Source organism: Balaenoptera physalus (genome assembly GCF_965194825.1).
Source record: "Balaenoptera physalus genome assembly, chromosome: 16".
Taxonomy (NCBI): Eukaryota; Metazoa; Chordata; class Mammalia; order Artiodactyla; family Balaenopteridae; genus Balaenoptera; species Balaenoptera physalus.
The window spans coordinates 42461390-42484165 of record NC_138898.1 but is presented as its reverse complement, the minus strand read 5'-3'; the positions used below and the strand labels follow the sequence as shown (position 1 = coordinate 42484165).

The window sequence follows — 22776 nt, the reverse complement described above, 5'->3', positions numbered from 1 at the left end:
AATAAAATAATTAGCGTTGTCTTTGCCAAGAGAAAGAAATATTTTTACTGATGAATGAGTTATTTCTTCTATGTAAGAGGTAGCTATTCTTTTAATTTACAAGTGGCTATTGCCATATTTGCTTTATTTAAAAAAAAACTTAAGCATGTTAGGAAAAAGTTTTCAAGATTATTTTATATCCTTAACTGAATATAGTCTAGGAAAAATGAAAAATAATAAGATCATTACCAAAAATACATTTACTTCAATTTAAGCATCTCATAAGTAAAATCTTACTTTAAAGGAGAAAAACTACTAAATCAGTGAGATTTTCTAATTTAAAAGTGCCAGTCCTTTTTTCCCAAATATATATATATACACATTTATTTAAGACCTAGAAAGCTCGAGTAATCTGTTACAACTTAAATTCCTTGTTAAAAACCATAATCCAGACAATCAGCTTCAATGTGTCTTTGTTATGTGTGTAAATATCTTCACTGTCTGATGAGTGATAGAAATTTTATAATATTTTATTTGTGTACTTTAATTCCATTTTAATTTGCTGTCTACCTTCTTCACTACGACCTAGGGCAGGCGTTCCCAAACTTTCACATGCATCAGAATCAGCTGGAGGACTTGTTAAAACACAGATTGCTGGGCTTCACCCCCAGAGTTTTTGATTCTGTAGACCTTAAGTGGAGCTGAGAGAATTTGCTTTTTTTTTCCTTCCACAGGAAAAGTCATGCCAACTTCCATAAGGCTACAGGCTGGACCAAGTCCTCCTATCTCAAGACCCTATGTGGCTGGGCTGCTAGCGCTTATTTTGCGCTCTCTGTCACAGCTCTGTAGGACCTCACTCATCCCCCCAACAGGGGCCACTAATGAGGAAGTGCTGAGCTAGTCTGGGTTTGCCACTGCTCTCGTCCTCACTGATGCTTTCAATAAGCTCTTACTTTTCATGTGCTCTTTTCCCAGAGAGGTTTTTCAGCAGAATTTAGGACCTTACACAGGGCCAAGAAACAGAGACGGTTTTGGGGCATGTGAGATGGGGGAAAAAGGGGACACAGATAGTTAAGGAAAGCAAGATACGCCCTTGATTATTGAGCCCTAGGGAAAGTGTCTGACAGACAAAGAATCCTTACCTTCCAGCTCTTCTTTAACTTCTCAGCTATCTCCCATTTGCAGGGAATGATGCTCACTTCCCATTCCATAGCAAACATGATTCACACTTACCCCCACTTAGACAAAAAACCAAAACATTTTTGTTTTCCATGTGTATAGTCACACAATTTGGAGACATTACCACATGTATGTGTGTGGCGGTATGAGAATGATTCCTTCCTCCACAATTCCTCCCTGCTCCCCATTCTTCTTCATCCCTGTAACTGGAATCTCCATCAACTCAGCTGGTCCAGCCAAAAAACAAGAAGTTATCTTCAGCTTTGTCCTTGGGGATAAGCCTATATCCAGTCCCTATCTGCACTACTTCCAAAACATATCCTAAATCCGCCCATGTAATTTATCTCTATTGCTTCTACACTCATCTGAGTCCCATCATCCCTCACCTGGTTGACTACAATAGTCTCTGAACTGTACTTTTTGTTCCCACCCTTAATCCTGTGCAATCCGCTCTTCACATGTCAGCCAGAATGTTCCTTCTTTCTAAAATGTAAAGGAGAGCCTGTCACTTAAAACCCTCCAGTGTCTTCCTCTTGTCTTTTGAATAAAATGTCAACTCCTTACTGTGTCCCTACATGATATGATCCCTACTTCTCTCTGTCTTTCTCTTTTGTAATTCTCCCCTTAGCTCACACTCCTTCAGTCACTGGGGCCTTATTTCCATTCCTAGAACATACACATTTGTCTCCACTTTAGAGCATTGGTACTTGCTCTTCCCTCTGCCTGGAATGCTCTGCCCAATATCTAGGCAGGACTACTTTCCTGTCATTAAATTCTTGGCTCCAAAGTCACCTCTTCAATGAGGCTTCTTGGGCATCCAATCTAAATTACCTGTACACCAATCCCTCTTTACCCTGCATATCACTCTTTTTTACATCTCCTTGTTTTAGTCTCTTCATAGCATGTATTGATACATGATACTAACTTGTTTACTGGTTATTGTCTGTCTTCTCACAGACGAATGAAAACTCCATAAGATCAGAAAATTCTTGTGTCTTATTTGCCACTATGTGTTCAATTCCTAGCGGGTCTACTCAAATGCTATCAGAGAACTTGTCCCTTACCATCTGTATCAAATAACACCAACTTCGATCAGTTCCATCCCCTTACTCTTACTCATACTTGTCCCTTACTCATCCCCTAACCTCCTTTTATCAGTTGACTCTTATCTTCCCCACCAGAACATCAGCTTCATGAGGACAAGGAATATTTTTGTTCATGTCTATCTCCCCAGCTCTTAGAACAGGGTCTGAGGTAGACACTCAATAAATATTTGTTATTGAGTTATATAATCTTCAGATGCTTTTAAGAGTTAGAGGAAGGCTCTCTGTCTGCCAGGGCTCCCTGATACTTGCTCCAGCTGGCTATTGTTCTGCCCACTCCTACTAGGTGAGAAAGGAATCAAAATCAGGAAACACCCTCTGTAGAAGGAGGATATGGAAACACCAGATAATCAGAGGCATTTGCCAAGCTTTACTGCCTCCTCAACTTAGCTGTTGGCTATTTTTGAATTGAAAAATTCAATTTCTTTTAATAGCAATAATATATGATAATCCCATTGTACCAAAGAATGCTGGAGGCCCATCAAAGTCCATGTTCTCTTCTTCATGATACCCAGATAGATTATATTTACCAACTCCCCTTGCAGTTGGGTGGGGCCATGTGACAGCTTCAGCCAATGGAAAGTGACTGAAAGCACTGTATGCCACTTCTAGGTCTGGCCTATGAAAGAAAATTGAGCAAAGCAAACCAAATGAAGCAAAGCAAAAAACAAAACAAAACGAACAAACAGAAAATGCTTTCTGCACAAGATCTTCTGTGCTCTTTCCCTTTCTGTCTACTAGATATCAATACTCTGGGAAACCTTGGAATTCACATGTTGAAGCTTGCACAGCCTTTATCTGCCCAGGTCCCTGAATGAAAGCACAGAGCAGAGCTGCTACTGACTTGAACACCTGGTTATTGCAGAACGGCCACTGAGCCATCATACACTGTGGGTCCATTTGTTAACATACAATCTTTGTCACATACTTATACTTTTAAAAAATTCATTGCTTATATGAAATTCAGATTTAACTGGGCACCCTGTATTTTCCGTTGCTGAACCTGGCAACCCTACAATAAGAAGAATCACATTTAAAGTCCGCATTTATCCATACAGAAACTTGTATATGAATGTTAGTAGCAGCATTATTCATAATAGCCAAAAGGTAAAAACAGTCCAAATGTCCATCAGCAGGCAAATGGATAAGCAAAATGTAGTGTACCCATATAAAGAATAATATTTGGCCATATAAATGAATGAAGTGCTGATACATGCTACAACATGGATCAAACTTGAAAACATTATGCTAAGTGAAAAAAGTCAGTCACGAAAATTCATATACTATATGATTTCATTCATATGCAAATCCAGAATAGGGGAATGTGTAGACATGTAGAACATAGATTAGTGATGGCATGGGGCTGGGAGTAGTTGGAATGGGAGAAGAGGGAGGGTAATAGCTAAAGGACTCATGGTTTCTTCTTGAAGTGATAAAAATGTTCTAAAATTGTAATGATTGCACGTATCTGTGACTATTCTAAAAGTCGTTGAATTGTATACTTTAAATGTACAATTTTACATTTATAATTATAGCATATGAATTATATCTCAGTAAAGCTGGTTTTTAAAGAGTCACTTGTTTCATTTTTAAAAGCTACACATGAAAAAAATGAGCAAAAATCTTTTTCTTTGTAGGTATCAGTGAGTGAAATCAAACAATATTTATCAAATATATTGGAACAAAAAAAATCGATGAATGTACTCAATAAAAAAGAAAATCTCTTAGAAAAAAAGAAGAATCAGCATAAATTAAGAATAAAAGGAATTCGAAATAAACATCTGTGGAAAAGAAGTAAAAATCATTGTAAGTAGAATGCCCTCTCACATGTAAATTAAAAATGACTTCATGTACTCTAAAATCAAATTTTGTAGCTACTTTCCAAAAAGTCTTAGGATATAGTCATAAAGAGTTATACACACAAAAGCCTTAAATTTTGTCACCTTTTGTCCACTGACTTAATTTAGAATTTGTACTGATGATAATAAGCAAGGTTGATAATTAAGACTCATGAATAAAAAAACCTCCAAAATTATGTGAATAAAACATTTCAGATATTCTGCTAATAGAAACCCTCTTACTTTAAAGAAAATCGAAGTTAATATAGTGCCCTTTTTTTTCTGGTCTAGCAATCTAAAACTCTCTCTAGTAAAGACATAACTGATTAGTTGAGAGATTTCTCTGGATGCAGGAAGAGTCTAGAAAATATAAACAGTGGAAGTGCACGCTCACCTTCCTGAGGCACACTTTCCCCTTCGCGCGTAGAGCCTGGGTACAGAATGTCACCATCCTTTGCCTGATTTTATCAAACAAGCCTTCTGACAGGTCTCCCATCTAGCTTTCTCCTGGCTTCAGGGCATCTTCTCCAGGATGACCCAGCTGTGTGACTGACAGGGAAATGGTGCTCCGGCCAGGTGTCAGGCCTGAGCCTCTGAGGTGGGAGAGCTGAGTTCAGGACATTGGTCCACCAGAGACCTCCCGGCTGCTCGAAATATCAATCAGCGAGAGCTCTCCCAGAGATCTCCATCTCAATGCTAAGACGCAGCTCCACTCAATGACCAGCAAGCTCCACTGCTGGAAACCCCATGCCAAACAACTAGCAAGACAGGAACACAACCCCACCCATTAGCAGAGAGGCTGCCTAAACTCATAATAAGTTCACAGATACCCCGAAACACACCACCAGATGCGGCCTACCCACCAGAAGACAAGATCCAGCCTCATCCACTAGAACACAGGCACCAGTCACCTCTACCAGGAAACCTACATAACACACTGAACCAACCTTACCCACTGGGGGCAGACACCAAAAACAATGGAAACTACAAACCTGCAGCCTGTGAAAAGGAGACCCCAAACACAGTAAGTTAAGCAAAATGAGAAGACAGAGAAATACACAACAAATGAAGGAGCAAGGCAAAAACCCACCAGACCAAACAAATAAAGAGGAAATAGGCAGTCTACCTGAAAAAGAATTCAGAGTAATGATACTAAAGATGATCCAAAATCTTGGAAATAGAATGGAGAAAATACAAGAAACGTTTAACAAGGACATAGAAGAACTAAAGAGAAAACAAACAATGATGAACAACACAATAAATGAAATTAAAAATTCTCTAGAAGGAATCAATAGCAGAATAACTGAGGCAGAAGAAATAATAAGTGACCTGGAAGATAAAATAATGGAAATAACTACCGCAGAGCAGAATAAAGAAAAAAAAATGAAGAGAATTGAGGACAGTCTCAGAGACATCTGGGACAACATTAAATGCACCAACATTCGAATTATAGGGGTCCCAGAAGAAGAAGAGAAAAAGAAAGGGACTGAGAAAATATTTGAAGAGATTATAGTTGAAAACTTCCCTAATATGGGAAAGGAAATAGTCAATCAAGTCCAGGAAGCACAGATAGTCCCATACAGGATAAATCCAAGGAGAAACATGCCAAGACACAGATGAATCAAACTATCAAAAATTAAATACAAAGCAAAAATATTAAAAACAACAAGGGAAAAGCAACAAATAACATACAAGGGAATCCCCATAAGGTTAACAGCTGATCTTTCAGCAGAAACTCTGCAAGCCAGAAGGGAGTGGCAGGACATATTTAAAGTGATGAAAGGGAAAAAACTACAACCAAGATTACTCTACCCAGCAAGGATCTCATTCAAATTCAACAGAGAAATTAAAACCTTTACAGACAAGCAAAAGCTAAGAGAATTCAGCACCACCAAACCAGCTTTACAACAAATGCTAAAGGAACTTCTCCAGGCAGGAAACACAAGAGAAGGAAAAGACCTACAATAACAAACCCAAAACAATTAAGAAAATGGTCATAGGAACATACATATCGATAATTACCTTAAGTGTAAATGGATTAAATGCTCCAACCAAAACACATAGACTGGCTGAACAGATACAAAAACAAGACCCATATATATGCTGTCTACAGGAGACCTACTTCAGACCTAGGAACACATACAGACTGAAAGTGAGGGGATGGAAAAAGATATTCCATGCAAATGGAAATCAAAAGAAAGCTGGTGTAGCAATTCTCATATCAGACAAAATAGACTTTAAAATAAAGATTATTACAAGGGACAAAGAAAGACACTACATAATGATCAATGGATCAATCCAAGAAGAAGATATAACAATTGTAAATATTTATGCACCCAACATAGGAACACCTCAATACATAAGGCAAATGCCAACAGCCATAAAAGGGGCAATCGACAGTAACACAATCATAGTAGGGGCCTTTAAACCCCACTTTCAACAATGGACAGATCATCCAAAATGAAAATAAATAAGGAAACACAAGCTTTAAATGACACATTAAACAAGATGGACTTAATTGATATTTATAGGACATTCCATCCAAAAACAACAGAATACACTTTCTTCTCAAGTGCTCATGGAACATTCTCCAGGATCGATTATATCTTGGGTCACAAATCAAGCCTTGGTAAATTTAAGAAAATTGAAATCGTACCAAAGATCTTTTCTGACCACAACGCTATAAGACTAGATAACAATTACAGGAAAAAAACTGTAAAACATACAAACACATGGAGGCTAAACAATACACTACTAAATAACCAAGACATCACTGAAGAAATCAAAGAGTAAATTTTAAAAATACCTAGAAACAAATGACAATGAAAACACGGCAACCTAAAACCTATGGGATGCAGCAGAAGCAGTTCTAAGAAGAAAATTGAAATCCTATCGAGTATCTTTTCTGGCCACAAAGCTATAAGACTAGATATCAGTTACAGGAAAAAAAACTGTAAAAAACACAAAACACATGAAGGCTAAACAATACACTACTAAATAACCAAGAGATCACTGAAGAAATCAAAGAGGAAATCAAAAAATACCTAGAAACAAATGACAATGAAAACACGATGACCCAAAACCTTTGGGATGCAGCAGAAGCAGTTCTAAGAGGGAAGTTTGTAGCAATACAATCCTACCTCAAGAAACAAGAAAAATCTCAAATAAACAACCTAACCTTACACCTGAAGCGATTAGAGAAAGAAGAACAAAAACCCCCCAAAGTTACCAGAAGGAAAGAAATATGAAGATCAGATCAGAAAAAAATGAAAAAGAAATGAAGGAAATGATAGCAAAGATCATTAAAATTAAAAGCTTGGTCTTTGAGAAGATAAACAAAATTGACAAACTGTTAGCCAGACTCATGAAGAAAAAAAAAAGGGAAAAGACTCAGATCAATAGAATTATAAATGAAAAAGGAGAAGTAACAATTGACACTGCAGAAATACAATCATGAGAGATTACTACAAGCAACTATATGCCAACAAAATGGACAACCTGGAAGAAATGGACAAATTCTTAGAAAAGCACAACCTTCCAAGACTGAACCAGGAAAAAATAGAAAATATAAACAGACCAATCATAAGCACTGAAATTGAAACTGTGACTAAAAATCTTCCAACAAAAAAACCCCAGGACCAGATGGCTTCACAGGCAAATTGTATCAGACGTTCAGAGAAGAGCTAACACCTATACTTCTCAAACTCTTCCGAAATGTAGCAGAGGCAGGAACACTCCCAAACTGATTCTACGAGGCCACCATCACCCTGATACCAAAACCAGACAAAAAAGTCACAAAAAGAGAAAACTACAGGCCAATATCACTGATGAACATAGATGCAGAAATCCTTAACAAAATACTAGCAAACAGAATCCAGCAGCACATTACAAGGATCATACACCATGATCAAGTGGGGTTTATCCCAGGAATGTAAGGATTCTTCAATATACGCAAATCAATCAATGTGATAAACCAAATTAACAAACTGAAGGAGAAAAACCATATGATCATCTCAATAGATGCAGAAAAAGCTTTTGACAAAATTCAACACCGATTTATGATAAAAATCCTCCAGAATGTAGGCATAGAGGGAACTTACCTTGACATAATGAAGGCCATATATGACAAACCCACAGCCAACATCGTTGTCAGTGGTGAAAAACTGAAACCATTTCCACTAAGATCAGGAAATAAGACAAGGTTGCCCACTCTCACCACTATTATTCAACATAGTTTTGGAAGTTTTAGCCACAGCAATCAGAGAAGAAAAAGAAATAAAAGGAATCCAAATCGGAAAAGAAGTAAAACTGTCACTGTTTGCAGATGACATGATACTATACATAGAGAATCCTAAAGATGCTACCAAAAAACTACTAGAGCTAATCAATGAATATGTAAAGTAGCAGGATACAAAATTAATGCACAGAAATCTCTTGCATTCCTATACACTAACGACGAAAAATCTGAAAGAGAAATTAAGGAAACAGTCTCATTTACCATTTCAACAAAAAGAATAAAATACCTAGGAATAAACCTACCTAAGGAGACAAAAGACCTGTATGCAGAAAACTATGACACTGATGAGAGAAATTAAAGATGATACAAACAGATGGAGAGATATACCATGTTCTTGGATTGGAAGAATCAACATTGTGAAAATGACTCTACTACCCAAAGCAATCTACAGATTCAATGCAATCCCTATCAAACTACCACTGGCATTTTTCACAGAAGTAGAACAAAAAATTTCACAATTTGTATGGAAACACAAAAGACCCCGAATAGCCAAAGCAATCTTGAAAAAGAAAAACAGAGCTGGAGGAATCAGGCTCCCAGACTTCAGATTATACTACAAAGCTACAGTAATCAAGACAGTATGGTACTGGCACAAAAACAGAAATATAGATCAATGGAACAGGATAAAAAGCCCAGAGATAAACCCATGCACATATGGTCACCTTATCTTTGATAAAGGAGGCAAGAATATACAATGGAGAAAAGACAGCCTCTTCAATAAGTGGTGCTGGGAAAACTGGACAGCTACATGTAAAAGAATGAAATTAGAACACTTCCTAACACCATACCCAAAAATAAGCTGAAAATGGATTAAAGACCTAAATGTAAGCCCGACACTATAAAACTCTTAGGGGAAAACATAAGCAGAACACTCTGTGACATAAATCACAGCAAGATCATTTTTAACCCACCTCATAGAGAAAGGGAAATAAAAACTAAACTAAACAAATGGGACCTAATGAAACTTAAAAGCTTTTGCACAGGGGCTTCCCTGGTGGTGCAGTGGTTGAGAATCTGCCTGCCAATGCAGGGGACATGGGTTCGAGCCCTGGTCTGGGAAGATCCCACGCGCTGCGGAGCGACTAGGCCCATGAGCCACAATTGCTGAGCCTGCGCATCTGGAGCCTGTGGTCCGCGACAAGAGAGGCCGCGATAGTGAGAGGCCCGCGCACCGCGATGAAGAGTGGCCCCCACTTGCCGCAACTAGAGAAAGCCCTCGCACAGAAACGAAGACCCAACACAGCCATAAATAAATAAATAAATAAATAAATAAATAAGCTTTTGCACAGCAAAGGAAACCATAAACAAGACCAAAAGACAATCCTCAGAATGGGAGAAAATATTTGTAAATGAAGCAACAGACTGGGATGCTGAGAAAGAAAGCAAGAGGTATGTGGAGAGCACCCTCTGACAGAACTATGACGTGAGGTCAAGGGACTAAGCCAGCCTGCAGCAACCCATACTTGGGGAGCTGGAGAATAAATACTCGTATCTCGTTCTCTTCCTACCCTTCGTATTTCCAGCTGGTGCCTCTCAGCCAAACCTAACCAGAAGATGGAGGGCAAGGGAGTCTTTTGAAGAAGCCCATATGGGCATAGAGCAGGATGGAATGGCTCTAGAAAAGCAATCAGAAGACAATGAACGCACCAGGTTTTCCAGACAAGGGAAATTAAATGGCATGAACTAAAAGGATGAGGACATTTAGTGGCATGCATTAGAAGCATAGTTATTAAAAGTAAAATTACAGAACCTTAGAATTAGGGAACATTAGAGGTCATCTAGTCTAGTATCTTTCATCAGATATTCCTGGCAGATGACACCAGCTCCTACTTAAATACCTGTGACTAAGCTCACTATATCATACAGGGCAGCCTGTGACATTATTTAATATATCTCTTTCTTATAAAGTTAGCTTCCATTAAACCAAAATCCCTTCCCCACAGTGATCTTAGGCAGCTGGAGGTGGACAGAATAATCCTGCTATGGGTATGGACTCCAGCAATGGAGCTGTTGCTCCCCTTCACTGGATACTGTTGCTCATGCATATTGTTTCTAAGACCCTGTGAGTTGTTTCTGGCCCCCACTCACAGCGATGATGCATAACAAACTTAGAGCAAACTGAAATCTTTTTGCACCTAAAAGTACTAAGCCAGTGTATAAATCAGGGTTCAACCAGAAAAAAAGAACCAGTAGGAGATATATATTAAAGGATTTATATTAAGCTATTGGCTTATGCGATTATGGGAGCTGGCTGGGCAAGTCCGGAACCCACAGGGTAGTTTATCAACAAGGCAGACTGGAAGTCTCGGGCAGGAGCTGAAGCTGCTGTTTACAGGTGGACTTGTTTCTTCTTCAGGGAAACCTCAGTTCCATTCTTAAGGCCTCTCAACTGTTTGAATCAGGCCAACCCAGATTATTTAGGATAATCTCGCTTACTTAAAGGTGCCTGCTAAATACCCTCACAGCAAAAACTAGATTCATGTAGGACTTAATAACTGGAGACTGTAGCCTCGCCAAATAGATACATAAAGTTGACCATCACAGCCAGATATCTCCTAATCCTTATGTGTTCACTAAATTTTTGAATCTAAGTGAAATCTTTTCCATTTATATCTGTTTCATTGTGTTCATTTGGGACTATTTCAACCTATCAATTATGTCAATCAAACTCTCCTAGTTTTCTGTCATTCAAATTTTTGATAAGCATGCCCTCCAATCTTTTACCCAAATTCTTGTTACAGACGTTAACCAGACAGGACCAAGTTTAGAGCCTAGAGCCCACAATAATCCACCATAAATCTCTAATATTATATTTACCCACTGATAACAGATAAAAATCTACATGTGATGAGATTGAAAAAATAAAATTTTAGTTATCAGAATGCCTTGTACAGAGTGCACTGCCCTTGTTTGGGAAGATGCCTTAATAAGCATTGGTAGATAGGAGGTAGACAGACACGCCTTCCTGATCCCCCACCTTCAACCCCACACAGAAGCCTAGTGTCAGGAAGAGTACCTATGGAATCAGTAGTTAAGAAAGTAGAGGAAGCCATGGAGAAGTGACCTTCCTTGAAAGATTTACAAGCTATGAAATGAACCAGAAATATGGGTTATACATGGTTATAGAGCTGGCTAAAAACCTTGCAAAATCCCATTCTCATTCAGTTCCCATTTCAACATTTTGTGTACAGGATATCATAAAAATTGGGATATAGGTGTTTTATATAAATGCTACTCCCCAGACTTGTTAGTCCTTCAGAAAAGAAAAATTAGATTTAACCTAACATTCTCAAAAAACTTCCTGATTCTTAGTGATAATAGCTCCTTAACTCAAGGCTCACAAACTGTGTATAAAAATCTGTTCAAAAAATGAAAGAGAAATTAAGGAGATTAGCATCAAGCTGGTTCTAGAATATGAATATATTTTTCTACATCTTGAAAATAGGGGAACTATCTACCAATTTTCAGATCTCTATCACTTTTTCCTTTACCTAGAGGTTGTCAAATATAACCAATAGCATTTGTTTTCCCTTTAATTCAAGGCAAGATCTGTGCCTGGCATTGTGTCTGTCACATACTTAATATGAATAAATATTTGCTGTATTAAATTGAGTTGAATTCTTCCTATATAGAGCTAGGATGTAAACTCAGATCTTCTGACTCCAAGTTCAGCATTATCTACAATATACTACAATATAGGTGCTACATAAAAATAATAAACCCTTACATTTTTAGAGTATGTTTGAATGGTGTTTTATAGTTGAACACAATGCTTTCATATCCCATTACATTTTTTTTAATGGCATGCTCATTTTCTCTCAGGGTATCTTATCACTAGAACTTCAATAACTAATTCTTCTTTCTGAGTCAGAATTGAGTCTAATAGAGTAATTATCTTTATTAAATTGTTAGCAAGACAAATCAATAATTAATCATGCAGTGGGAACAGTGGAGCCTATTCCTGCAGGCAACTGGAACACTAGCTTCTTTGTCCTTCATGACCAGATCCTTCCTGGCATTTCTTGGAATTAATCATTATTAATTTTGGTGATTAGAACATACAGCTCCTATGTTCTTGGTTGGAGGGGAGTGTCTTAGAATCCTGCTTTAAGCCAGGGTTGGCATTCTTTTTTCTCTCTTCTAGGATCTGTGACCAGCTAGGCTAAGTTTATCATTTGTATTCCACATTATTGACTGTGGAATGTATGCGGAGGACACTGGGAAGTGCCATTCAGATCCTCTCTTCAATGAGGGACTTGTTGCCCAGTTGCTGGAAGTGCAGTTCACAGACAGCCTTCAGCAGTCAGTCCCTTTAGAGACTGTCTCAGGTGCAGACAACTGCATAGCCCAAGGTTATGCCTCCTTTCTGGGAGAGCCAACTTCCAATGACTAATCAATTCAGGAACATAAAGGCCTGACCATGTCAGTCTAACTTGGGATGAGTTAGAAGAGACATGTTAGCTCCAGAGTACCCTCTGGGGTCAGGAATGGGTTTCACTGGGCTTGTTACCGAGTCCAAGCTTGTACTGCTTGCCACATGACAGGCCAATAAATCAAGAGACAAGTTGTTGGGGCAAGGAATAGAGACTTTATTCAGAAAAACAGCAGACTGAGAAGATGGTGGACTACTGTCCCAAAGAACCATCTTACCTGAGTTAGAATTCAGGCTTCTTTTATACTAAGATGGAAGGAGGTATGGCTCATTGTTGCAAACTTTTTGGTGCAGGAATCCTTTGTTCTTACAGCTATCCAAGTAGGTCTGGTCACGATGTTCCTATATACCACCAAGAAGACAATTATTATTTTCTGTTCTGCAACTTTTTATCTCTATATGAATGGAAAAGTGTATACCTTCAAAGGTCAGAACCTTGAGAATGGGCTATCATGTATATTTCAGGCTATAAGCAACATTCTTTTACAAAAGTAGCAGAGCCAGCATGGCTGAGCACAGGCGACAGAAGACAAGGGTTAGAATTAAAGGAATAGATCTGATATGGAGTCAGGTTTGTTCTTCTCTGTTGCAGCTTGCATCACAGCTTCTCTTTCTGCCTAACCCAACTTCTTCACCAGGTGTGGTTCCCAAGGGCACTTCTTTTTTCTTTTTATTTATTTATTTATTTATTTATTTATTTATTTATTTATGGCTGCGTTGGGTCTTCGTTGCTGCGTGTGGGCTTTCTCTAGTTGCAGTGAGTGGGGGCTACTCTTCACTGCTGTGTGGGGGGTTCTCATTGCAGTGGTTGTCTTTGTTGCACAGCACATGCTCTAGGCACACGGGCTTCACTAGTTGTGTCACACAGGCTCAGTAGTTGTGGCTCACATGCTCTAGAGCAGAGGCTCAGTAGTTGTGGCACATGAGCTTACTTGCTCCGCAGCATGTGGGATCTTCCAAGACCAGGACTCAAATCCATGTGCCCTGCATTGGCAGGCGGATTCTTAACCACTGCACCACCAGGGAAGTCCCAAGGGCACTTCTTAATAAATACTCCAAACTCTTAAAGTCTGCTTATCAGGGAACCCAATCTGTGTACCATTTAATACCTTTCCTATTACTTAAAGTTTTTCTTTAAATCAACACAAGTTATTTTGTGAATGAATTTATTTTAAAAGAAAATCACTAAAGATCTCCTATTCTGGCAAGATGGTGGCTTAATCCAATATGAAAATCCTACTGCTTACAAATACCTAAAAATGACACCTAATATATGCCAAAACACTTGTTTTAAATGAAGACCTGGGTTCACAAGAAACTGAAATCCCCAGTTGCTAGAGATAATGAAAAATAAGCATGTGAGTTGATGTTTTGTCAAGCTGTGATCAGAGCTGGTAATGGATGAGCCTTGGATTTTAAATCTGAGGCTGGGAAAATAAAAAAGACATAAAAATCTTTGACAAGGGAATTGAGATGAAGAGTTATGAATAAAACAAAGAGTCTCATAGAGCTGTGCATACAGTGAAAGGGGAGATTAGGAAAAAACAACAAACCACCCACCATTATATGTAAATATCAAGGAAGCTTTTCCTCCACTTAGACTCTCACAGGGAAAAACACGTTCCTGGAAAATAACCTACACAATATCCCTGCACCTTATACAGATATGAATTTGAATTTATTCCACCTGATTTGTATGTGTGTGTGTGTGAACACTTTCAAGCCAATATGTTCACATACACAAATTTCTTTCCACCAACAAGATAATAAATCTGGAAACCTGACAGAAGCAATACAAAATAACTTTGGGGAAACAATTCCACAATTCCTACATTAAAAGCCTTGTTGGGGGGGTGGAGTCAAGACGGCAGTGTGGGATGACGTGGAGTTAGTGTCTCCCCGCAACTAGGGTGCCTGACGGCTGCTGGTGAGAGACCCTGATGCCCAAGGAGATGGGAGGAACCCCCAAGTGAACCAGCTTGGTTCACAAGCCAGGGGTCAGGCCAAAACTCCTGTGGTGGGAGCTCCGAGTCCGAACCACTGGACTAACAGAGAACCTCAGACTCCAGGGAATATTCATTGGAGTGAGGTCTCACAGAGATCCTCATCTCAGCACCAAAACGCAGCTCTACCCAACAGCCTAGAAACTCCAGTGTTGGAGGCCTCAGGCCAAACAACCAGCAAGACAGGAACAAAATCCCACTCATAAAAAAAGGAAAAAAAAAATGAGACAGCAAAAATGTACATCACAGATGAAAGAGCAATGTAAAAACCTACATGACCAAATAAATGAAGAGGAAATAGGCAATCTATCTGAAAAAGAATTCAGAGTAATGATAGTAAAGATGATCCAGAATCTCAGAAATAGAATGGAGGCATGGATAGAGAAAATACAAGAAATGTTTAACAAAGATCTAGAAGAACTAAAGAAAAAACAGAGATGAACAACACAATAACTGAAATGAAAAATACACTAGAAGGAATCAGTAACAGAATAACTGAGGCAGAAGAACGAATAAGTGAGCTGGAAGACAAAATGGTGGAAATAACTGCCGAGGAGCAGAATAAAGAAAAAAGAATAAAAAGAATTGAAGACAATTTCAGAGACCTCTGGGACAACCCTAAACACACCAACATTTGAATTATAGGGGTCCCAGAAGAAGAAGATAAAAGAAAGGGTCTGAGAAAATATTTGAAGAGGTTATAGTGGAAAAATTCCCTAACATGGGAAAGGAAATAGTCACCCAAGTTCAGGAAGCACAGAGAATCCCATACAGGAGAAACCCTAGGAGAAACACACCAAGACACATATTCATCAAACTAACAAAAATTAAATTCAAAGAAAAAATATTAAAAGCAGCAAGGGAAAAACAAAAAATAACATACAAAGGAATCCCCATAAGGTTATCAGCTGATTTTTCAGCAGATACTCTGCAGGCCAGAAGGGAATGGCAGGATATAGTTAAAGTGATGAAAGAGAAAAACCTACAGCCAAGATTACCCAGAGGATCTCATTCAGATTCGATGGAGAAATCAAAAGCTTTTCAGACAAGCAAAACCTAAGAGAATTCAGCACCACCAAACCAGCTTTACAACAAATCCTAAAGGAACTTCTCTAGGCTGGAAACGTGAGAGAAGAAACACACCCACAAAAACAAACCCAAAACAATTAAGAAAATGGTAATAGGAACATACATATTAATAATAACCTTGAATGTAAACGGATTAAATGCCCCAACCAGAAGACACAGACTGGCTGAATGGATACAAAAACAAGACCCTTACATATGCTGTCTACAAGAGACCCACTTCAGACCTAGGGACACATACACACTGAAAGTGAAGGGATGGAAAAAGATATTCCATGCAAACGGAAATCAAAAGAAAGCTGGAGTAGCAATACTCATATCAGATAAAATAGACTTTAAAATAAAGACTGTTACAAGAGATAAGGAGGGACACTAATGATCAAAGAATCAATCCAAGAAGAAGATATAAAAATTATAAATGTTTATGCACGCAACATAGGAGCACCTCAATACATAAGGCAAATGCTAACAACCATGAAAGGGGAAATCGACAGTAACACAATAATAGTAGGGGACTTTAACACCCCACTTACACCAATGGAGAGATCATCCAAACAGAAAATAAATAAGGAAACACAAGCTTTAAATGACACAATAGACCAGATAGATTTAATTGATATTTATAGAATATTCCACCCAGAAGTGGCAGAATACACTTTCTTCTCAAGTGCACACGGAACATTCTCCAGGATAGATCACATCTTGGGTCACAAATCAAGCCTCAGAAAACTTAAGAAAGTTGAAATCGTATCAAGCATCTTTTCTGACCACAACGCTATGAGATTGGAAATCAATTACAGGAAAAAAACTGTAAAAAAACACAAATACATGGAGGGTAAACAGCACCCTACTAAATAACCAAGAGATCACTGAAGAAATAAAAGAAGAAATTTTAAAAATACATAGAAACAAATGACAATGAAAACACGACAACCCAAAACCTATGGGATGCAGCAAAAGCAGTTCTAAGAGGGAAGTTTATAGCAATTCAGTCTCACCTCAAGAAACAAGAAAAATCTCAAACAATCTAAACCTACAATTAAAACAACTAGAGAAAGAAGAACAAAGAAAACCCAAAGTCAGTAGAAGGAAAGAAATCATAAAGATCAGAGCAGAAATAAATGAACTAAAAACGAAAACAATAGCAAAGATCAATAAAACTAAAACTGGTTCTTTGAGAAGATAAACAAAACTGATAAACCCTTAGCCAGACTCATCAAGAAAAAAAGGGAGAGGATGCAAATCAATAAAATTAGAAATGAAAAAGGATAAATCACAACAGACACTGCAGAAATACAAAAGATTACAAGAGGCTACTACAGGCAACTCTGTGCCAATAAAATGGACAACCTGGAATAAATGGAGAAATTCTTAGAAAGGTATAACCTTCCAAGGCTGAACCAGGAAAAAATAGAAAATATGAACAGACCAATCACAAGTAATGAAATTGAAACTGTGATTAAAAATCTTCCATGACTATACTACCCAAAGCAATCTACAGATTCAATGCAATCCCTATCAAATTACCAATGGCATTTTTTACGGAACTAGAACAAATCATCTTAAAATTTGTATGGAGACACAAAAGACCCCGAATAGCCAAAGCAGTCTTGAGGGAAAAAAACGGAGCTGGAGGAATCAGACTCCCTGACTTCAGACTATACTACAAAGCTACAGTAATCAAGACAATATGGTACTGGCACAAAAACAGAAACATAGATCAATGGAACAAGATAGAAAGCCCAGAGATAAACCCACGCACCTATGGGCAACTAATCTATGACAAAGGAGGCAAAGGTATACAATGGAAAAAAGACAGTCTCTTCAATAAGTGGTGCTGGGAAAACTGGACAGCTACATGTAAAAGAATGAAATTAGAATACTCCCTAACACCATACACAAAAATAAACTCAAAATGGATTAGAGACCTAAATGTAAGACTGGACACTATAAAACTCTTAGAGGAAAACATAGGAAGAACACTCTTTGACATCAATCACAGCAAGATCTTTTTTGATCCACCTCCTAGAGTAATGGAAGTAAAAACAAAAATAAACAAATGGGACCTAATGAAACTTCAAACCTTTTGCACAGCAAAGGAAACCATAAACAAGACGAAAAGACAACCCTCAGAATGGGAGAAAATATTTGCAAACGAATCAACGGACAAAGGATTAATCTCCAAAATATATAAACAGCTCATTCAGCTCAATATTAAAGAAACAAACACCCCAATCCAAAAATGGGCAGAAGACCTAAATAGACATTTCTCCAAAGAAGACATACAGACGGCCACGAAGCACATGAAAAGATGCTCAACATCACTAATTATTAGAGAAATGCAAACCAAAACTACAATGAGGTATCACCTCACACCAGTTAGAATGGGCATCATCAGAAAATCTACAAACAACAAATGCTGGAGAGGGTGTGGAGAAAAGGGAACCCTCTTGCACTGTTGCTGGGAATGTAAATTGATAAAGCCACTATGGAGAACAATATGGAGGTTCCTTAAAAAACTAAAAATAGAATTACCATATGACCCAGCAATCCCACTACTGGGCATATACCCAGAGAAAACCGTAATTCAAAAAGACACATGCACCCGAATGTTCATTGCAGCACTATTTACAATAGCCAGGTCATGGAAGCAACCTAAATGCCCATCGACAGACGAATGGATAAAGAGGAAGTGGTACATATATACAATAGAATATTACTCAGCCATAAAAAGGAACGAAATTGAGTCATTTGTTGAGACGTGGATGGATCTAGAGACTGTCATACAGAGTGAAGTAAGTCAGAAAGAGAAAAACAAATATCGGATATTAACACATGTATGTGGAACCTAGAAAAATGGTACAGATGAACCAGTTTGCAGGGCAGAAGTTGAGACACAGATGTAGAGAACAAACGTATGCACGCCAACGGGGGAAAACTGCGGTGGGGTGGGGATGGTGATGTGCTGAATTGGGAGATTGGGATTGACATGTATACAGTGATGTGTATAAAACTGTTGACTGATTAAAAAAAAAAAATCTTCCAACAAACAAAAGTCCAGGACCAGATGGCTTCCCAGGTGAATTCTATCAAACGTTTAGAGAAGAGCTAACACCCATCCTTCTCAAGCTCTTCCAAAAAATTGCAGAGGGAGAAACACTCCCAAATTCATTCTAGGAAGCCACCATCACCCTGATACCAAAACCAGAAAAAGATATCACAAAAGAAGAAAATTATAGACCAATATCACTGATGAACTTAGATGCAAAAATCCTGAACAAAATACTAACAGACAGAATCCAACAGCACATTAAAAGGATCATACACCATGGTCAAGTGGGATTTATCCCAGGGATGCAAGGATTCTTCAATATATGCAAATCAATAAATGTGATACACCATATTAACAAATTAAGGAATAATAACCATATGATCATCTCAATAGATGCAGAAAAAGCTTTTGACAAAATTCAACACCCATTTATGATAAAAACTCTCCAGAAAATGGAGATAGAGGGAACCTACCTCAACATAATAAAGGCCATATATGACAAACCCACAGCAAACATCATTCTCAATGGTGAAAAACTGAAAGCATTTCCACTAAGATCAGGAACAAGACAAGGATGTCCAGTCTCACCACTCTTACTCATCATAGTTTTGGAAGTCCTGGTCACAGCAATCAGAGAAGAAAAGGAAATAAAAGGAATACAAATTGGGAAAGAAGAAGTAAAACTGTCACTGTTTGCAGATGACATGATACTATGCATAGAAAATCCTAAAGATGCCACCAGAAAACCACTAGAACTAATCAATAAATTTGGTAAGGTTTCAGGATACAAAGTTAATGCACAAAAAGCTCTGGCATTCCTATACAGCAACAACAAAAAATCAGAGAGAGAAATTAAGGAAACACTCCCATTTACCATTGCAACAAAAAGAATAAAATACCTAGGAATAAACCTGCCTAAGGAGACGAAAGACTTGTACTCAGAAAACTACAAAACACTGATGAATGAAATCAAAGATGACATAAAAAGATGGAGAAATATGCCATGTTCTTGGATTGGAAGAATCAATATTGTGAAAATGACTATACTACCCAAAGCAATCTACAGATTGAATGCAATCCCTATCAAACTACCAATGGCATTCTTCACAGAATTAGGATAAAAGATTTTACAATTCGTATAGCAACACAAAAGATCCCAAATAGCCAAAGCAATCTTGAGAAAGAAAAGCAGAGTTGGAGGAATCAGGCTCCCTGACTTCAAACTATACCACAAAGCTACAGTAATCAAGACAGTATGGTACTGGCACAAAAACAGAAATGTAGATCAATGGTACAGGATAGAATGCCCAGAGATAAACCCACACACATATGAGCACCTAATTTATGACAAAGGAGGCAAGAACATTCAATGGAGAAAAGATAGCCTCTTCAATAAGTGGTGCTGGGAAAGTATACACAGATTATACACAGACCATTGATTATCATTTGGATGAAGATTAAGATCAGATCCCATCCCCACCTCATATACAAAAATTCCAGTTTTATTAAAGACCTAAATGTGATTATCAAAACTTTAATAATTTTAGAAGAAATTATGATATTGGCATAAGAAAGGGGTCTTAGAAAAGATAAAAGTAAAACCATAATGGCAAGATTCATAAATTTGACTACCTTAAAAAATTTTAATTTAATTAGATATTTTTTATTATAACATAAAAAAAAGCCTAACAGACTGGAAAAAGCAACAAATATAGTCAACAAAGAATTAGTATTTGGTTATATAAAGAACACCTACAAATCAACATGAAAACCAAATAGAAAAGGAACAAAGGATACAAATAGGCAATTCTTTTTTTTTTTACATTTATTTTTTATTGAGGTAACATTGGTTTATAACATTATATAAGGGGACTTCCCTGGTGGTCCAGTGGTTAAGACTTTGCCTTCCAATGCAGGGGATGCAGTTTCAATCCCTGGTCGAGAAGCTAAGATCCCACATGCCTCGCAGCCCAAAAACCAAAACATAAAACAGAAGCAGTATTGTAACAAATTCAATAAAGACTTTAAAAAAATGGTCCATATCCAAAAAAACCTTTAAAACATTATATAAGTTTCATATATATAACATTATACTTCTGCTTCTGAATATACTACAGTGGGCTCACCATCAAAAATTTAGTTTCTATCCATCACCTTACAGTTGGCCCTCTTTATGCATTTTGCCCTTCCCTCCCCCACTTCCCTTCTGTTAACCACTACTCTGTTCTCTATATCTATGTGTTTGTTTTGGTTTGGCTTGGTTTGTTCCTTTATTTTTTATTTGTTTGTTTGTTTTTCATATTCCACATATTAGTGAAATCATATGGTATTTGTCTTTCTTCATCTGACTTATTTCACTTAGCATAATAGCCTCAAGGTTCATCCATGTTTCATCTTTTTTGATGATAGCTGAGTAGTATTCCATTGTGTGTGTGTGTGTGTCTGTGTGTGTGTGTATATATGTGTGTGTGCCACATATATATGTATATGTATGTATATATATATAACATCTTCTTTATCCATTCATCTATTGATGGGCACTTATGTTGTCTCCATATCTTGGCTATTGTAAGTAATGAAGTGATGAATACAAGGGTGCACATATCTTTTCAAGTTAGTGTTTTCATATTCTTTGGATAAATACCCAGAAGTGGAATTGCTAGATCACATGGTAGTTCCATTCTTAATTTTTTGAGGAATATCCATACTATTTTCCATAGTGGCTGCACCAATTTACATTCCCAACAGTGTATAAGGTTTCCCTTTTCTCCACATCCTCACCAACATTTATTTCTTGCCTTTTTGATGATAGCCATTCTAACGGGTGTGAGGTAATATCCCATTTTCCTAAAAGGTGAAAACAACCAAAGGCCAATAATTATACTTAACATCACTAGTAATTGCAGAAACAAATTCAATAGCAAAGATTAATTATTTGACACAGATTAGCAAAACTAAAAGGTCAGATAACCCCATGAGTGATCCAGAATGTGAAGAAACAAGAACCCTTATACATCACTAGTGAGAGCGTAAGTTTTGTCCAACCTCTTTAAACAGCAATGTGGTAATATTTAGTAAAGTTTAAGATGCATATATCCCATACTTGACACATGTACTTTTAGATAAATTCTCACACATCTGTAGAAGGAAATGTGCATGAGGATTTTTGTTGTAGAATTGGTTTTGGTAACACAGAAGTGGAAAAACCTAATGTGCATGGAATGAGTAGGATAAATAATGAAGCAATGAATACATAAAGTAGATTATTCATACAAAGAATTTTAACCAGACAGTTGGTGCTGTTAAAATGAATGAATGAAGCTTGCTTGGCTCAAGATGAATAAATCTCAAAAAGTGAAAAACCTAGTTGCAAAAGTATATACAGTATGATGCTATTTATATAAAGTATAGAAATAATATTGGGTACATATATGTAGTAAAAGAGCTACATAGCAACTTCAGGACAATAACCCCTCTGAAGAGGGAACAAGGAGAAAGGATGTTGGGAGGAGGCTTGGGTGTTTCTGTACATTCTGTTTCCTTAGAGTTGATACCTGAAACAAACAAGGCAAAATGTCACCATCTGTTAAACTGTGTGTGTGAGGGGGGAGGGTTATAGTGTGTTTCATTTACTGGATTTTTTTTATATGTTTGAAATATTTCATGGTTAATTTTTTAAAGAAAAAAATGGAAATTAGCATCACTTGACACAAATGGAATTTACAGGTGAATATACATTAAATATATTAACTATCAAATTATTAAAGTTTATGTGTGCACCACTTAAAATTATCTTATGTACCCTTT

The 22776-nt window shown here is 37.5% G+C and overlaps 1 protein-coding gene across 3 annotated transcripts in view; it reads left to right on the top strand.

Annotated features, from left to right (window-relative positions):
• Positions 1–22776, top strand: part of SEL1L2 (SEL1L2 adaptor subunit of SYVN1 ubiquitin ligase) — a 122005-nt gene that overhangs the window by 27688 nt on the left and 71541 nt on the right. For 2 of the 3 annotated variants that reach the window (XM_082428609.1, XM_082428608.1), the window contains exon 3: positions 3899–4067. In XM_082428609.1, the coding sequence (XP_082284735.1) occupies positions 3899–4067 (169 nt within the window). Of the gene's footprint in view, positions 1–3898; positions 4068–22776 lie in introns of those variants that run through there. The other variant, XM_082428607.1, reaches the window with a different exon arrangement.